This window comes from Furipterus horrens, unplaced genomic scaffold (assembly GCF_987537825.1).
Source record: "Furipterus horrens unplaced genomic scaffold, mFurHor1.1.pri manual_scaffold_11, whole genome shotgun sequence".
NCBI classification, from domain to species: Eukaryota; Metazoa; Chordata; class Mammalia; order Chiroptera; family Furipteridae; genus Furipterus; species Furipterus horrens.
Window position 1 is genome coordinate 80,172,944 of NW_028327181.1, and position 14,725 is coordinate 80,187,668.

The 14,725-nt window shown below is 53.9% G+C and overlaps 1 protein-coding gene across 4 annotated transcripts in view; it reads left to right on the top strand.

Annotated features, from left to right (window-relative positions):
- Positions 1 to 12,896, top strand: part of ATP6V0A1 (ATPase H+ transporting V0 subunit a1) — a 49,334-nt gene extending 36,438 nt beyond the window's left edge. For all 4 annotated transcript variants that reach the window (XM_090290570.1, XM_090290571.1, XM_090290572.1 and 1 more), the window contains 3 exons: positions 4,481 to 4,598; positions 4,909 to 5,080; positions 11,255 to 12,896. In XM_090290570.1, the coding sequence (XP_090146696.1) occupies positions 4,481 to 4,598; positions 4,909 to 5,080; positions 11,255 to 11,348 (384 nt within the window). In that variant the 3' untranslated portion in view covers positions 11,349 to 12,896. The remainder of the gene's footprint in view (positions 1 to 4,480; positions 4,599 to 4,908; positions 5,081 to 11,254) is intronic.
- Positions 12,897 to 14,725: the final 1,829 nt, after the last annotated feature.

Sequence of the window (14,725 nt, forward strand, 5' to 3'; positions counted from 1 at the left end):
GCTTTGCCTTCATGTTTATCCGGGGCTTCTCTTCCCGTCCTTGTGATCACTTTGCTGACCCTGCTGCATCTGGGGGCCACATGTGACACCCGCGTATCCTGCATCTCACTGGCCATTTCTAACCAGTTCGTGAACCCATGTTCTGTAAAAGCTCATCTCCATTAACTGCATCTCATGTCAGTCACCTCTGTCTCTGTTTCACTGACTTCGCTGATCTGACGCCTCCGAGAATGGCTTTGTGAGGAGCTACAAGTAATGTCTGCATTGGCATTCTTGAAGTGATGCCCCTTGGGGGCTACATCCCGTTGGCTTCTGCCTGCCTCTCCTGTCATGTCGTGTATGGTCATTCTGCCACTGGGAGCAGCTCTTTCCTCCCTGGTCCTCTGAGTGCTTCTGAGTAACCCTCCCCTTTCCTCCTTGTCTGAGATGCAGCCGGCCTCTTCCTGCTGCCCTCGTCAGCCTGGCGATGCTTGAAGTGAGAATTGCGGCCCCAGCACTTGGGGCTCGACTCTACCCCTGTGTGACCCAGGTGGGAGGTAGACAGCTTTCAAAAGGAGGCTTGGCCTCAGGTGTATCCCAGAAATAAGCAGTTCATCTGCATGAAAGGAGTTCATATTTTATCAGCCACACACACAGAATAACATCAGGGCTAAATGTTCAGGCTACAGCTGGAGGACGCCTTCTAGCTCAGCCGGAATTCATTTAGTAACATACAAGTTTGGACTTGGGTTTTTAAAAGGCCATGCTGCACTGTTTGCATCTTCCCCCCACACTTCCCTCTCAAATACTTAGACCCATGAACCCTTCCCTTTCCTGATTCTCCTGGTCCTCTGTCAGGGGGCAGCGGGATGGAAATGGGAAAACCTTGGCTGTTTGTGTAAAAACAGACCGTGCCCGGGGCCGCTGTGCTGGCACCAGGAGCTCTGTGTGCCTCTGGGCCGCCCAGCTGTGCACAGCCTCTGGCTGAGCTGCGAAGGAGGGCTGGGAGAGTGCGCTCCACGCTAGTGAGGAGCCCAGCCCTCTCCCAGTAACATCGCCTCCGACAATACTGCTCTTCCTAAATGTCTACTGATGGGGCACCCAGATGTCATCGTCGGTGCCAGTCCTTATTTATAGCCACGTCCCTGGGGGTTGGACATCCAAACAAGATGGTCTATAATTCGGCTGTCCTAGCCTCCGACTGCCCCCTAGCTCCCTCAGGGGTTCAGTTTCTCCTAGCTTCCTAAGTAGGCACAGCACTTTATCAGGCACACACACAGTCTAGTTCTCTACAGCCAGACTTGGATAGCTGTCACAGTTATCTAAAGATTTCAAACAAAACAGATTGTTTTTTCGAGTCCAGCCTTCTTCTGGAACTTCCCCATTTTGCTTGCCTGTGAAAACCCGTCTGCCCCATGTAGGTCGTTGCCCCAGCCCAAAGGAAGCAGCAGCCCTTCTCCCCGGGCGGGGGGTGAGGGGCACTCAGTACGGTTGCAAACCAGGGCCAGGTCAGTTGATTGGGAAACCTGTGCAGGCTGCGACCTTGCAGCAAGGGTCAGTGGCCTCTCTCTGTGGCATCATCTCACCAGGTGCGTTCATCCAGCCCGTCCATCCATTCATTCTCCCTCCATATATCAAGCACGCTGTTTAATGCGGCAGAAACTGAAAGAAGAAAAACCTAGCCCTTGCCTTCAGGGAACTCCCAAACAAATTGAGGAGACCGTCTGGATGACAGGTGCTGTGATCAAAGTGTACCTGGGATGCTGTGGGAACACAGACAGAGGGCACCTGGAAAGCACTGGAGTCCGGGCGGGGAGAGGAGATCAGGAAAGGATTCCCTATGGAAGTGATTGCTCCTGATTGAACAGGCGTCTCTGTGCAGGGAGGAGGGAATGCAGGACCGTTAGTATAAATAGTTATAAAGACACAGAGGCCTGCAGGCCCATCAGGGTGGAGGGATAAGCAAGTATTCAGCTTGGCTGAAGCTCGGAGTCAAGATTTGGGGGACTGGTGAGAGGTGAGGCTAGAGGTTGGCAGAAACGAGCCATAGATTGTTTGGGCAACAAGGAGCATCAGGTGAAGCTGGAAGTGACACAGTAAATGTGCATTGCTGAAGTGCCCTAGCGGTGAGGGCGCACAGTCTGAGTCTGGAGGCTTGGGGACCAGCTAGTCTGCCAGGAGTCAGGAAAGAATCGTGAGGCCTGGAGTGAAGCAACACATTTGCAGGGGAGCTGGAAAGGAAGGGACCGGTAGGAGACTGAGGAAGTAAAAGCCACAGGTCCCAGTGCCTTAACGAGCATCGGCAATAAGGTCATTGCCAGGCTTGGATTCCTGAGGGGTGAGTAGTGACGCTGTTGGACATGGGACATGGACTAGAAGTAGGTCTTTGTGGTGTCAGGACAGCAGTTCATTAGTTGGGTCTGGGTGGCTTTGGGTTGGATGCCTGTGGTGCGCCAGGAGGACGCGAAGCACAGCTAGTCGGAAACGGGCAACATGGGAGTCCCTCCTGGGGTGGCCTTGAAGCCGTGAGTGGCAGTGCTCTAGGAAAGAGGTCAGGGCTGAGGCTGGGAATCCCACACTTAAGGAAGAACCAAGATGGGGGCAGAAGGAACCTCCAGAGAAGCAGGAGGAAAACGTAGGGGAGGTGAGTGTCTCCAGAGGGAGGAAGAAAAGGTGACAGTGGCAGACTCCGCAGGGGCTCCGTCAGGACACAGAAGGATGAGCCTGCAAGAAGGGCCCGTTTGTGGAGCGGGGAGGGAGAAGCCAGGGCCCAGCAGGTGAGGAAGAGGGTGGAGAACGGCAACTGTGTGTCCGCAGCGATGCACAGTCAGTCACGGCTGACACATCAGGGGATCTGAGGGACAGACTCCCTGAACACTCGCCCCCTTCCCTTCCCCCCTCACATAGAGAACTTGCCTAAGGTTACAGAGCAGGAAGTTAAAACGGAAGGACAGGAGAAAGTCAGGGTACTCCCCAGTAGGACAACTTCCTACATCCTTTTTTTAATGGGAAAAACTGGAGGCAGGATGACAGTGCCAAAGTGGCTGGGTCCACGGGAGCCCGGCAGTCGCTGCTTTTGTAAAACCCTTGGGAGTCAGGACCTGTGCTCCTTGAAGCTGGGGGCCTCTCCTTCCTCTGAGTGTGGGCTTGGGGGCGACAGCTAGCAGTGGTGGGAAGGAACTCTTACAAGCATTGTTAGGGTTGAGGTAGCCAGGATTACCCTAGTTTTCAGGGTAACGAGGCAGCTTGACAAGCTTGTTCTGAAAGAATAGCCCTGGGGTGCTTTGGGTGTAGAGTCCGAGGTGAGGGAGGTGAGGCAGCTGTGCAAAGACCGTGTGTGGAGCTGGTCCCTCTGCCCACTGGCCACACCCACGGGGCCACGGCTGGTAGCCCTCTCCCGACCCAGCCCCTTCTCCAGTCCTGCCCTCCGGTGATTTCCCAAGGCAGTTCTGGTATTAGGATTTCGGGTGTGGAGTCATGTGAGTCTTGAAAGAAACTGTAATGAAAAATAGACTCTGACCTGAGGGCAGGGCAGGGCAGGCTGGGGAGGCCCAGTGGGCAGCTGCCCTCTGCTCCTGGGGTTCTGGTCTGGGCTGTGGGGAGCGGCCCCCGGAATGGAACAACCTCCTATTCTATAGTGGCTGTAGGTTTCTCCATCTGGGAGAGCGAGAGGCCACCAAATGCCCTTGGTGCTTCTAGAGCATCTGGATGGTTCCCTAGCTGTGCATGGAGCAGTCCTAAATGTGAACTCCAGAAGCTTGCTCCAGCCCTACCCCTTGATTCTGGAAACAATTTTGATGTTGAAAGGGAAACTGGGAGAAAGGGAGTGTGAGGAAAACAGAAAGAATCCGGTAGATATTCTGTCCAGTCTCAGTTAACTGTCCAAGTAGGAATTAGTAAAACTTCTGCTAAAATTTCCATGTCATCTTTACAGAAGTCTCCCTTTCTCATACACACACACACACACACGAAAGGAAAGAAAAAGATGGTTGGTTATCTTGCTCCCAACAGTTTGTAAAAGTAATTGAGTGAAGTGGCTGTAGAGATTTGGGGCCTAACAGCTGGGAGAGCATCCCTTCCTGCTCTCCTGGCTCATTCACAGTGAGCAAGCCCTTCCCTCTCAGCACCGTCAGGTGGAAGTCAGGTGGGAGTCAGCTAGAGTGGGTCCACAGAGTCCAGAGAGTTGTTTCCTCTGAGCGCTGTCAACTAATGCATACACTCCACTGAAGCGCACAGCCTAGCAGGGAGAAAAAAAACAAATGAGAAGACTCTCATGAAGACGTAGTTCACTCAAATGTGGTGTATTGAGGGGAAGGGGAGTGTCCCAGTGGAGGGCTAAGCCAGGCAGGATTTCTGGAGATGGCATAGCTGAAATCACCACCGGAGTTCAACACGGGGAGCTCCTGGCCCATGGAGCCCAAAGTGCCACTTGCCACAGCCCAGATGTCCTCACGTTCCCCTCCCAGCCTTATATGTTCTGTCTGGTTTCTTCCCACCGCAGTTTGACTTTGGAGACACCATGGTCCACCAGGCCATCCACACTATCGAGTACTGCCTGGGCTGCATCTCCAACACCGCTTCCTACCTGCGGCTCTGGGCGCTCAGCCTCGCCCATGCACGTGAGTGTAGTTCTCTCAGGTGCAAGCCTATCGTTTTCCCCCTCTGGGCACTCTCTGAGGTGGGGGACTTAAAGAGTGGAAATTATATAAAGGTTCTAGGATTATTCAGACTCCTAAGTCCAGACAGAATGATGTCCAGATGGGAGAATCAGCACTTTTGCCAGGTTAGCGATGCACAGTGGTCCCACTAAGGTCATGGGAAGCCCGAATGCAAGGAACACTCCAGGTGAGGGGTGGCAGAGCAAAATGCAAGGCCCACAGCGCTTCTTCCACAATGAACCGACTGTCCTGTCTCTCTCCCGGCCCCCAGAGCTGTCTGAGGTGCTTTGGACCATGGTGATCCACATTGGCCTGAGAGTGCAGAGCTTGGCAGGAAGTCTGGCGCTGTTCTTCATCTTCGCTGCCTTTGCCACCCTGACCGTGGCCATCCTCCTGATCATGGAGGGCCTCTCGGCCTTCCTACACGCACTGCGGCTGCACTGGTGAGAGGAGAGGCGGCGGGGGCTGAGGCGGGGATGTGTCCTGGGCTGCACTGAGGGCAGCTTTGCTCCTGTACAGAATGCAGAGACACTAGGAAGTGTCTGCTTTCACATCATTGCGCCCAAGGACCTATCTCAGACATGAGCTTCAGGAAATGCCCGCAGACAAGTACGGCTCACTTTTCACAGCCTCCAGGGAGAGCCCTCGTGGGTGTTGTCAGAGCCTACTCTTGACAATAGCTCTGGAGATCTGCTGAGGTTTCATTTTTTGTTTGTTGGGGTTTTTCTTGCTCTGGCATAGAACTTTCTCCTGTCTTCAGAGCAATGAAAGCAACTCTGGAATTGATTCTAAGCCCAGGAAAGTGCTAGAGCACAGTGTACCCCAGCTTTGTCCCCTTGTTTCTGTCACTGTGCCAGCCTCTCTGAGTGGGACCCCTGGCAGCCCCATGTGTGCGGGGGATGCCCGCTTTCAGTGTGCGTTCTCAGTCCACTGAAGCAGCTTCAGGAGGGCAGGTCTGGGGTTCGTTTGCTCTCTACAATGTAGTGTGTGGCTCTTCAGGGCCCTGCATGGCTTGAGAGCTCAGCCTAGGGAGTGGGAGAGCTAGAGTCTAGGCTGGGCTGTTACTCCATGACCTGAGTCGGGTCTCCAGATTCAGCAAATAAAATTACAGGACACCCAGTTAAATTTGAATCTCAGATCAACAATGAATAGTTTTTTTCTTGTACTTTAAATATTTTCCCCGTGCGCACGGGGCATACTTACGCTAAATTGTGTATCTGGTTACCCTACCTCTTCCAAGTCTCCATTTCCTCATTTATGTTGTGATTCTCCCTTTTTGGGTCTCGAACCCCAGTGGTTCTGGAAGCTCTGGACCCTCTCTCCAGAGGAACACCCTCCAATGTGTGCACACACAGTTTTACCAGGCTAGGGGTTCACAAACTCACTGACCCAAACTTAGGAACCGCTAGCTGACACGATCTGTGGTTTTACCAGCCTCAGAGTCAGAAGAGGGGTTGGAATGTCACTTTGCATCACTGATCCAAACCTGAAGGAAACCCAGAATCTGAACCTGAGAGATCTCTTCTCTTCCCACCTCCCTTATCTTGATTTTTCTCCTGGCTTCATTATAGCTGAGCCTCCTCAAAGATTCCAGTTTGTTGTTCTAAATTACAGAGGAGGGAAGTGAGGCACGTAAGGGAGCTGGAGCTGTCCCTCAAAAGCTGCCGTCCTGCGGCTCAGCTCGCATTGCTTTCTGTCCCGCTTTCCTCCCTGCCTCCCTCCTCCCGACCCAGCTGTTGTTTACTGTTGAGCCAGGAGGTTCGGCCCCGCATGACCAGACCGCGGGCGCTCCCCTGCTCCTAGCTTATCAGCGTGCTCTCTCCCCAGCCACTTCCTCAGCCACTGGGCCTGAGGGACCCACTGCGAGGCCAGCCTTCGATGACTCACTTTTTCTTGCGCTCTTGGCTTCCTTCCTTTCCTGGTCACTCCTCTGTCTCCTGAGCCCTGGGTTTGAGGGAACAGTTATCACCCCACCCTGGTGGGGGCGGGGGCAATCAAGGTGCTGGCCCAGACCTGCTAGGGCGTTGCGCCGGGCCCACCATGACAGGAGGAAGGTCGCCTGGGCTCAGGCCTAATCTCCAGAGTGAGCTTAGGTGGTTGGCGAGGTCATGTTCAGTTGCCATAGGATGACTTCTTCCCCAGGCTCACCTGTGTGGTCTTCCAGTGACAGTGTCTTCCCTCGTCCTCATAAATGAAACCAGGAAAATAACATGTGACTAGAGAGCTGGCTTCAGAATCAGGCCTCCCTGGCTTTCAGTTCCAGCTCTGCCCACGCTGGCTGGCTGACCCAGAGGAAAGCACTTCCCTCTCTCTCCGAACCTCACTGTCTCTCGTGTGACAAGAGAGGATAACATCCACGTGACAAGGTTGCCATGGTTAAACAGGAAGTACTGCATGTCCCAAGGGAGCTCACAGTGCCCTGGCACGTTGTAAACTGCTATGCAAGTGCAGCCACAGCTGCGCTGCTAACAGGCGGGGCGCCCTGTGAAGAGGGCACCTGGCTGTGGTAATTGTGGAGAAACTGCTTTTAGTCTGCTTAGAGAGAGGGAGACATCATGCCATCTGAATGCCTCTCCGATGTAGTTTGCAAGGAATAGGCTCGTCAACCACATTGCACTGGTGGGGTTTTGGTAGTGGAAGTATTGGGTAGAAGAGAAAAAGCAGTGAAAACTCCTTTGTGCAGGAACTTGTGGAATCCCATCTTAGGGAAGGCGTGTTTGGAGCTCCCCCCCCAAGTAGGGAATGACATCGGTGCTAGTGCGCCCCCTCCTGGACAAATGTGGATGTGCTCCAGGGACGCCCGGCTCTTCTCAGGGGATGGGGACGCACTTGGGAGTTGTGGCCCCCTTGTGAGGTCCTGCTGAAAATGGCAGCGAGGACATTGTGGCTGTTTTTCCTGGTGTCCAGCCTGACATCTTTGTACCTGTCACTTTACCCCTGGTTTTCAGTTTGGGGTTCCTAAATCTGACTCAAAGGCTGCCCCCTTATACAAGTTCTGGGCCTCTTCCATGGGGACAAGAAGAAAAATGTGTGATTTGGTAACAGATATAAACCACTGGTCTGAGATCCATGTAGGGTCAGAAGGAGGTGGGTGACGTGTGAAAACAACAGTGAGCAGGTTATGTGCCAACCTGCTAGTTCTGTCTCCTTCTGAGTTACCTGTCCCTCTCTTTTCTCCCACCGACCATGTACATGGGTGGGCTTTCCTGCCACCCTAATTAGCTGTCTTTTCTTCCTCAGACCGGGAAAGCAGGGATATGATTGGTAGTTATAATGTTACCAGACAGAGGGCCTGGCCCTGAGCGGGTCTGCCCAGGGCCAGCCAGTAGTGTAGGAAAGATTTTGACTTCGTGTAGGAAAGATTTCACAACACAAGTCCAGGCAACTATGAGGATACGTTTATGAAAGCTGGGGACAGTGAAACAAGGAAAAGCTTAGCATTGAAGAAGCAACAGGAGAGCCTAGGCTGGGCTGCCTTGGCTCACTGGGAAGTCAGAGAAAAGGGGGCTTTGGGGACAGGTTCAGGGAATGAGCCTGGGACAAGGTGCTGCTGTATTGCTCCCCTGGTACAAGTCTCATGGGGTCCCTTTGAGTCCAGGAGATGTGTGCCTATGGGTGGGGGGCGGGGGGCACAGGAGAAGGGTGAGGAAGGAAGAATGCAGAGTCCTTTGTCATGAGGGTTTTTATCTCTCTCTTGCAGGTGGGGAATTTTAGAGGAGGTCTCAGGGGAGGGTTTCAGTAGGATATTCCTTAGTTCTCCAGGTGTGCCTTTTCAGGGTCATGGTCTCCACTGATTGGTCAGTGACAGGGCAGGGGGTCTTTAGTCACTGCATTTGGTTCTGGTGTTGCCCATCTGGTTTTGCTGCTTTTCTGGGCCTGGAGCTGAAATACGCACTGAGGCCTAGATGTTATCTCCAGGGAAGTGACTTTTTGTATCTGGCTGTAAATTGCCCTCCCAGTTTGTTCAGCTGTCTGTCTGTTTCCCTGTTCCACTTGGCCTGGCTTACAGGCCTGTCTCATAACTGTGGACGCCAAACTAATCTTAGCAGAAAGACTGTTGCTTCACAGCGTACCTTTTTATCCAGCAGATTCCACGTATGTGTAGATGTGCACACCTGCACACTCAGGTTGGCTGATGGCTAAAGGGACAGAACTGAGCCAGTTTGTTGTAAGGAACGCAGTAGTGCCACAGCAAGACACCAAGCACAGCTGAGTGGCTGCCCCAGGAGAAGGAAGAACTCCTGAAATGTAGTGCCAGGCGGACATCATGGTCCAGACACTTGAGCCATCAGAAGTGTGTTTCAGGTGCTGTACTGCTCAGAGAGTGACAGAAAGGACCAGAGAAGCAGCTGGGCCTAGAATCATCTTTCTAAAACTGCTTCCCCCCCAGTCACACCCTTGCCAGGAAAGCGAAGAGGCCCCAGAAGTCCTTCCCCCTACACCCACTCAGGGAAACCAGGTTTCCTGTTACACAGCAGGAGCGAGGCCTCTGTGGGCTCCCAGTTAGCCTCTGGGTCATTGGGTGGCCTTGGCCAAGTGCTGGAACTAGAAGGGGGGACAGAGAAACCCCCCTGACTGCCTGGGGCTGTCCTCACAACTGTGGGGATTCTGGGGTGTGTTTTAGTGGCTTGGAGCGTGGCCCGGAGGTTCCCCGAGCAGAGCCCCTAATGAAGAAAAACTTGCGGGGTGGCCAGTGGGGCCCCGCTGCACCCGCACACAGAGAACCTCATGTTTGTACTTTCTCAGGAAGCACACATTTCCCTGGTTTGAAGGGAGAAGAGGGTGGGGAGACCGACAGGGAAATCGCTTTCCAGCTTTGTGCCAGGAAGTTGGGTGAGCATAGCCAGAAGGAAGGTGAGGTCAGGCTGACCAAGAGTCCCTGGTGGTGGCCACGCTGTCACACAGAGGGATGGCAGGAGAAGGGTGGTGGCATCTGAAAATTCCTGATGCTTCTCCGTTCCCCCAATTTGTGTGATTAGCCAGGCAGGAGGTCAGAATTCCGGTACCTCATGGACCCAGAGGTGCCTTGCCCACTATCAGGCTACATATTGTTGAATGGAAGTGGGAGGAGTCCATCTATTTCAGTTGTTCAGAAATCCCTTTCCATGTGCAAACAGCCTACACAACATGAAGAATTCAGACCTAACAGCAAGGAGCAACTAGCGAGAACCTAGACTCCTCCCCACCGCCTTCCCCCAGAGGAGGCCCTCCAGTAGCAGGACTTCTCTTAGGAGTGCTGGGATGCGGGTGAATCCAGACCCTGGTTTGGAATAGCTCCTGCCTGGAAACCTGTGACAGACTAGTTTGAAACTCCCCCTCCTGGATCTCGTTTTCCCTGGGGGGCTTGGCCCCAGCACTAATGGGGATTCTCCAGAGGCTGGGAGGCTGGGAGGCCTTGGCCCAGCCCCTGGAATGTGAGCTGGGGAGGAGGCCACCTGTTTCTGTGGCCGCACAGAAAAGTGTTCACCTCTTCCTCCCAGGGGCAGAGCTGGGAGCTCTGCAGCCGAAGGGACCTCTGAGGACCTCCCAGTGCCACCCACAGACAGTCCTCCTGCTACCACAAGCTGGGTGCCAGCCCCAGGCCCCTCCCCACACTTTAATCTCTCCCTCCGGGTATGGAGGGAGGGTGAAGCCCTGGATGTAGCAGGGCCTGCAGCCTGCCGCAGCCTCACTGGTTCTTGCGGGGGCTCTGGCGCGCCCAGGGTCACACAGCCCTGAGTGGAAACTATTCCTCAGGGCAGCTCTCCTTGGCTTTTCTAGCCTCTGAATCATACATTTTTCTGCCCTTATTTGGTGCTGATTTGGTTGCCGGGCAGCCATCCAGGGCGAGTTTGCAGGGGAAGCACAGCCAAGCAGCCTGGATGTGCTGCAGGAGCGCCCTGTCCTTCCTGCCCCTCGAGCTTGAGAGGGCCCCAGGGAGGGCGGCAGGCATGGCCACCGGGCTGCCTGGGAAGGGAGTAAAAGCTCTGTTTTTCCTTTGTGTCCCCAAGAGAAGAATTCCATCTCAGATGTTTTTGTCATTGGAGCATATTTTTGCCATGGCTTTGAGGAGACTTCCCCTCCTGACTCACCCCCTTTCCTGGGAATTTCCTCCCCTAAATCGGAAGCCTCCAGTGTTCACGCAGAAACATCCCTTCTCCTTCCTCCGCCCAAGAAAACAAACAAGCAAGAGAACATTAGGGCTTGAGGGGTTCCTGGAGCTGAGCTCGCAGCCGCTCTGGGGCTTCCCTCAGAGCTCTGCCATGAGCCCCGCCAGGTGACAGCGGCATTTGGGGGGCTCTTTGCTGTTAGAAACTCAAGCCAGCTGAACTTCTGCACGTGGCTTGCTCTCGGCAGGGCAGAGCAGGACCCACGGCTGCGCCAGTGCTTGGCTGCGCTGCTCCTGCTGAGGGCAGGCCCAGGCTTCAGAAGCAGGGCTGTGTGCCTGTGAGAGTCAGGGCTGGGTTCAGTGGGCAGGCGGAGCAGCCTGCAGGGGCGGGGGGCAACCGGGCTCCTCTCCCCAACTGGTCTAGGGAAGTAAGGCTTCGGGGAGCGTGGGGTCGGGCCTCGTTCTGGCCCAGCTGTGAAATCCCAAAAGGTTTCTGTGGGATGATGACTTCCCTCTTCTCTTTCCCCAGGGTCGAGTTCCAGAATAAATTCTACAGCGGGGCTGGTTTCAAGTTCCTACCCTTCTCCTTCGAGCACATTCGGGAAGGGAAGTTTGACGAGTGAGCCCCTCAAGGGGCTGTGTGCCCACTGCCCTCCCCCATTCGCTCCCTGGTGACTAGCTGTGCTCCTCTTACGTGTTGGTCGTGGTCCCCGGATTTTGGGGCAATTGTGTCATCCACCCCAGCCACCTGTGAGTCATTTAGATAGACCCCGCCCTCCCTTGGGTCCTCTGCCACCTCAGCTTTGTGTGTTGTAATGTAGTGGTTTTTCTAGAGAAGCTGGGCTCTGGCTGTCACACAACTGGGCACCACCAGCCTTGCCCGCCCCCCACCCCCACCCTCCATTCTCCATCCAGCCACAGACAGCTCGTCTCTGTCCCCTGGTGGTGACTGTGTACATTTACCTATAAGCCCAAAGCCCATGGAGGGAGCACCTTCACCACCCTCACCAGATTCTGAGCTTCTGCTCCTGCCATTCTAGTTCCTGGTTGTGGTGGGGCTGCCCCCAACCCCCTACCACTGGGTTAGCTGGAGCGGGTCCAGGAGCATGGCGTTGCTGTCCTCTGCCTCCCACCTCCGGTCTTCGGAACTCTTGTTAATCAGGAATTCAGCTGGACCCCACTGTGCCATCATGCATGGCTTCTCCTTGTCACCCCCAAGGGTCCCAGGGTACCCCACACCACCTTCCTAACCTCAACTCTATACTCCTACTCTCTCCTTCCTTCCAGAATCCCTTTCTTTCCCTCCTCCATTTGCACCCTGCATAATAGCACAGCTGGGAGTGACCCCAAACAGGTCCCATTGAGCTGCTTATCAGGCCACGTGTGGGCCCTGTCACAGCACGCACGCCCCCTGGGCAGAGGGTTTAAATTGATCCTCTTCCTGGTGCAGACCCCCGAGACCATCCCCCACCCCCAAGTCATGAGTCTTGAGTGATGGACTGCGGTCCTCCAGGGTGATTGTCCGGCAGGCCAGCCTTGCTCTGCACGCTAGTGCCCCTTCCCGCTTCCACAGTGAGCCCAAGTTGGGGGAGTGAGGTCCTGGGCAGGGAAGGCCACTGCCATTTGCAGTTTGCTGACCGGAGGCGACTGGCAGGGTGGCTGGGCCTGTGGTTGTGAGCCCTGCACGGCCCTACCTAGGAGCTGGTGGTGAGCACCCCCGAGGGGCCGGCTCCCCTCTCACTCCCACACCGGCTGTGGGTCTTAGGGCCTTTTAAGCATGTGTTGTTGACGCAGCAGCCCTGGCTGCTTCAGCTAAATTGATCCAGTTGCTTTCAGTGACTGAGATAACCCCCTGAATTGTCCAGGCCCCCGCCCTCTTCCCACCCGGGGTTTCCTGAGTGAGCTTCTTCTGAGCTGCTCGCTTGGCCCTTCAGGGCGGGGATGGCCCCAGGTGTCCCACCCACCCCTGTCGCCCCAGCCTCGCCATGTGCTGGCCAGTGTGACCTGCCCCAGACCTGGTGTGGAGCCCCCTCCCCCGTGATCCCCGTGGTTTACATGATGATCTTTGTTCTGTTTACAGTGGGGCTGGAGGCAGAGTTCTGTGTCAGGAACCCTGCAAAAGGCCCCTCTGTTCAGTCATCCCTGTGCTGAATAAAGTGTGTTTGACCCTGCGGAGGGAGGCTGCCCGTCTGTGCCCACAGCCCCGCGCCGCACACTCTCCCCTCCCTCCTCTAGCATTTCTGCTTCTCTGATCAAAGGCCACAGCTGCACTGGCCCTGACCGGGCAGTTAGTTTGTGAAATTCTCACCTTATCTCAAGTTTCACAGGCGCCTTCCACTCCTATGAGCCAGGGCAGCTTTGCAGACGCTACACGGGGGTGGGGGGGCAGGGGAGGTGTACTTAGTGGCCCGGCTTCGTTTCCCCTTCACACACTACACACCCGAACAGCAGGGGCTTGGGGGGCGTATAGGCATCTGCCTGCCCCCTCCTTCTTTTCCAACTGTGCTCTTCAGGGGCTCAGTAGCCTGGCTATTTTGAGCCCTGATGCCCTTGGCCTTGGTGTAAGGTGGGGCTCAGTGTGCAGTTTCTTAGGGCACCTGGAGAATGTCAGGTGCTGAGGTGGGCAGGTGGTGGAAGAGCCTGCAGACTGGGTGGGCAGGAGGGTGGCTTCTCCCTCCTAACTGCCATGTAAGGCATCCACATTCTGTCCCAGTGCCCTCCCCCCCCCCCACTCCTCCCTCCCGGGGCCTCCAGAGCAGGGGCTGCAAAGGAATGTGAGCAGCAGGGTGACAACTGTGGCTCTAGGAGGGGCAAGAAAACCCTGTTCATTTTATATGCCTACTCCCCCACCCCAGCCTCAAACCCTGTCCTCCCTAACAGGCCAGCTGCCCTGGAATAGGCCCTGGGAGCAGCACCCCCACCTGGCTCCTCCAAAAGTCCAGAGTGGAAATTCAGGTAAATGATCTCTTAGCTTCTGCTCTGTTATAGGCTCAAAATGGGAGGCCTAATTAAAACATAGAATCAATGGAATAGAATTGAACTGAGAGGCCAGAACTAAACCCTAACATTTACGGTCAACTGATTTTCCACAAAGGAGCCAAGATAGTTTAATGGGGAAAAAGCCTTTTCAACAAAATGGTATTAGCGCAAGTGGGTATCCACATGCAGAACACATTTGGACCACGACCCCACACTATATACAAAAGTTAACTCAAAATGAGCCATGGTCCTAAAAATAAGAGTGAAAACTAAAACTCTTAGAGGAAACCATGCGTCTCCATCCTGACCTTGGGGTTAGGCAATGATTTTAGATACGACACCAAAAATACAAGTGATAAGGATAAGTTGGGCTTTAGCAAAATTTAAAATGTTTTTGCTTCAAATGACAAAATGTTAACACTGGGAGACAATATTTGCAGATCATACAGTTGACCATTGAATAACATATTTGAACTGCACAGGTCCACTTACACAGATTTTTAAAAAATAAATATCAAGTTGGCCCTCTGTACCCCCAGGTTGAATGGCCAATAAGGGCATGGAAAAATACGCAACATAATTAGTCATTAGGGAAATGCAAATCAAAAGCACAAGGAGATACCACATCACATCTATTAAAAAGGTTATAATAAAAATGTTAATTACGAATGTCAGCAAGGATGTGGAGAAATTGGAACCGCTAGTCACTGCTGGTAGGAATGTAAAATGGAGCACCTGCTTTGGAAAGCAGTCTGACAGTTCCTCAAAATGTTAAACATAGAAGCAACATAAGACCCAGCAATTTGACTTCTAGGTTTCCACTCAAGAAAAATGAAGAGCGTGCATACAGACTTGTACACAAGTGTTCATAGTAGCATTATTTGTAATAGCCCCCAAATGGAAACAACCCAAATGTCCCATCAGCTGGCTAAACAAAAGGCAGTCTGTCCATTCAATGTGTATTGTTCTACAGTGAAAGGAAATGAAGTACTGATAGGTGCTACAATGTGAGTGGACCTCA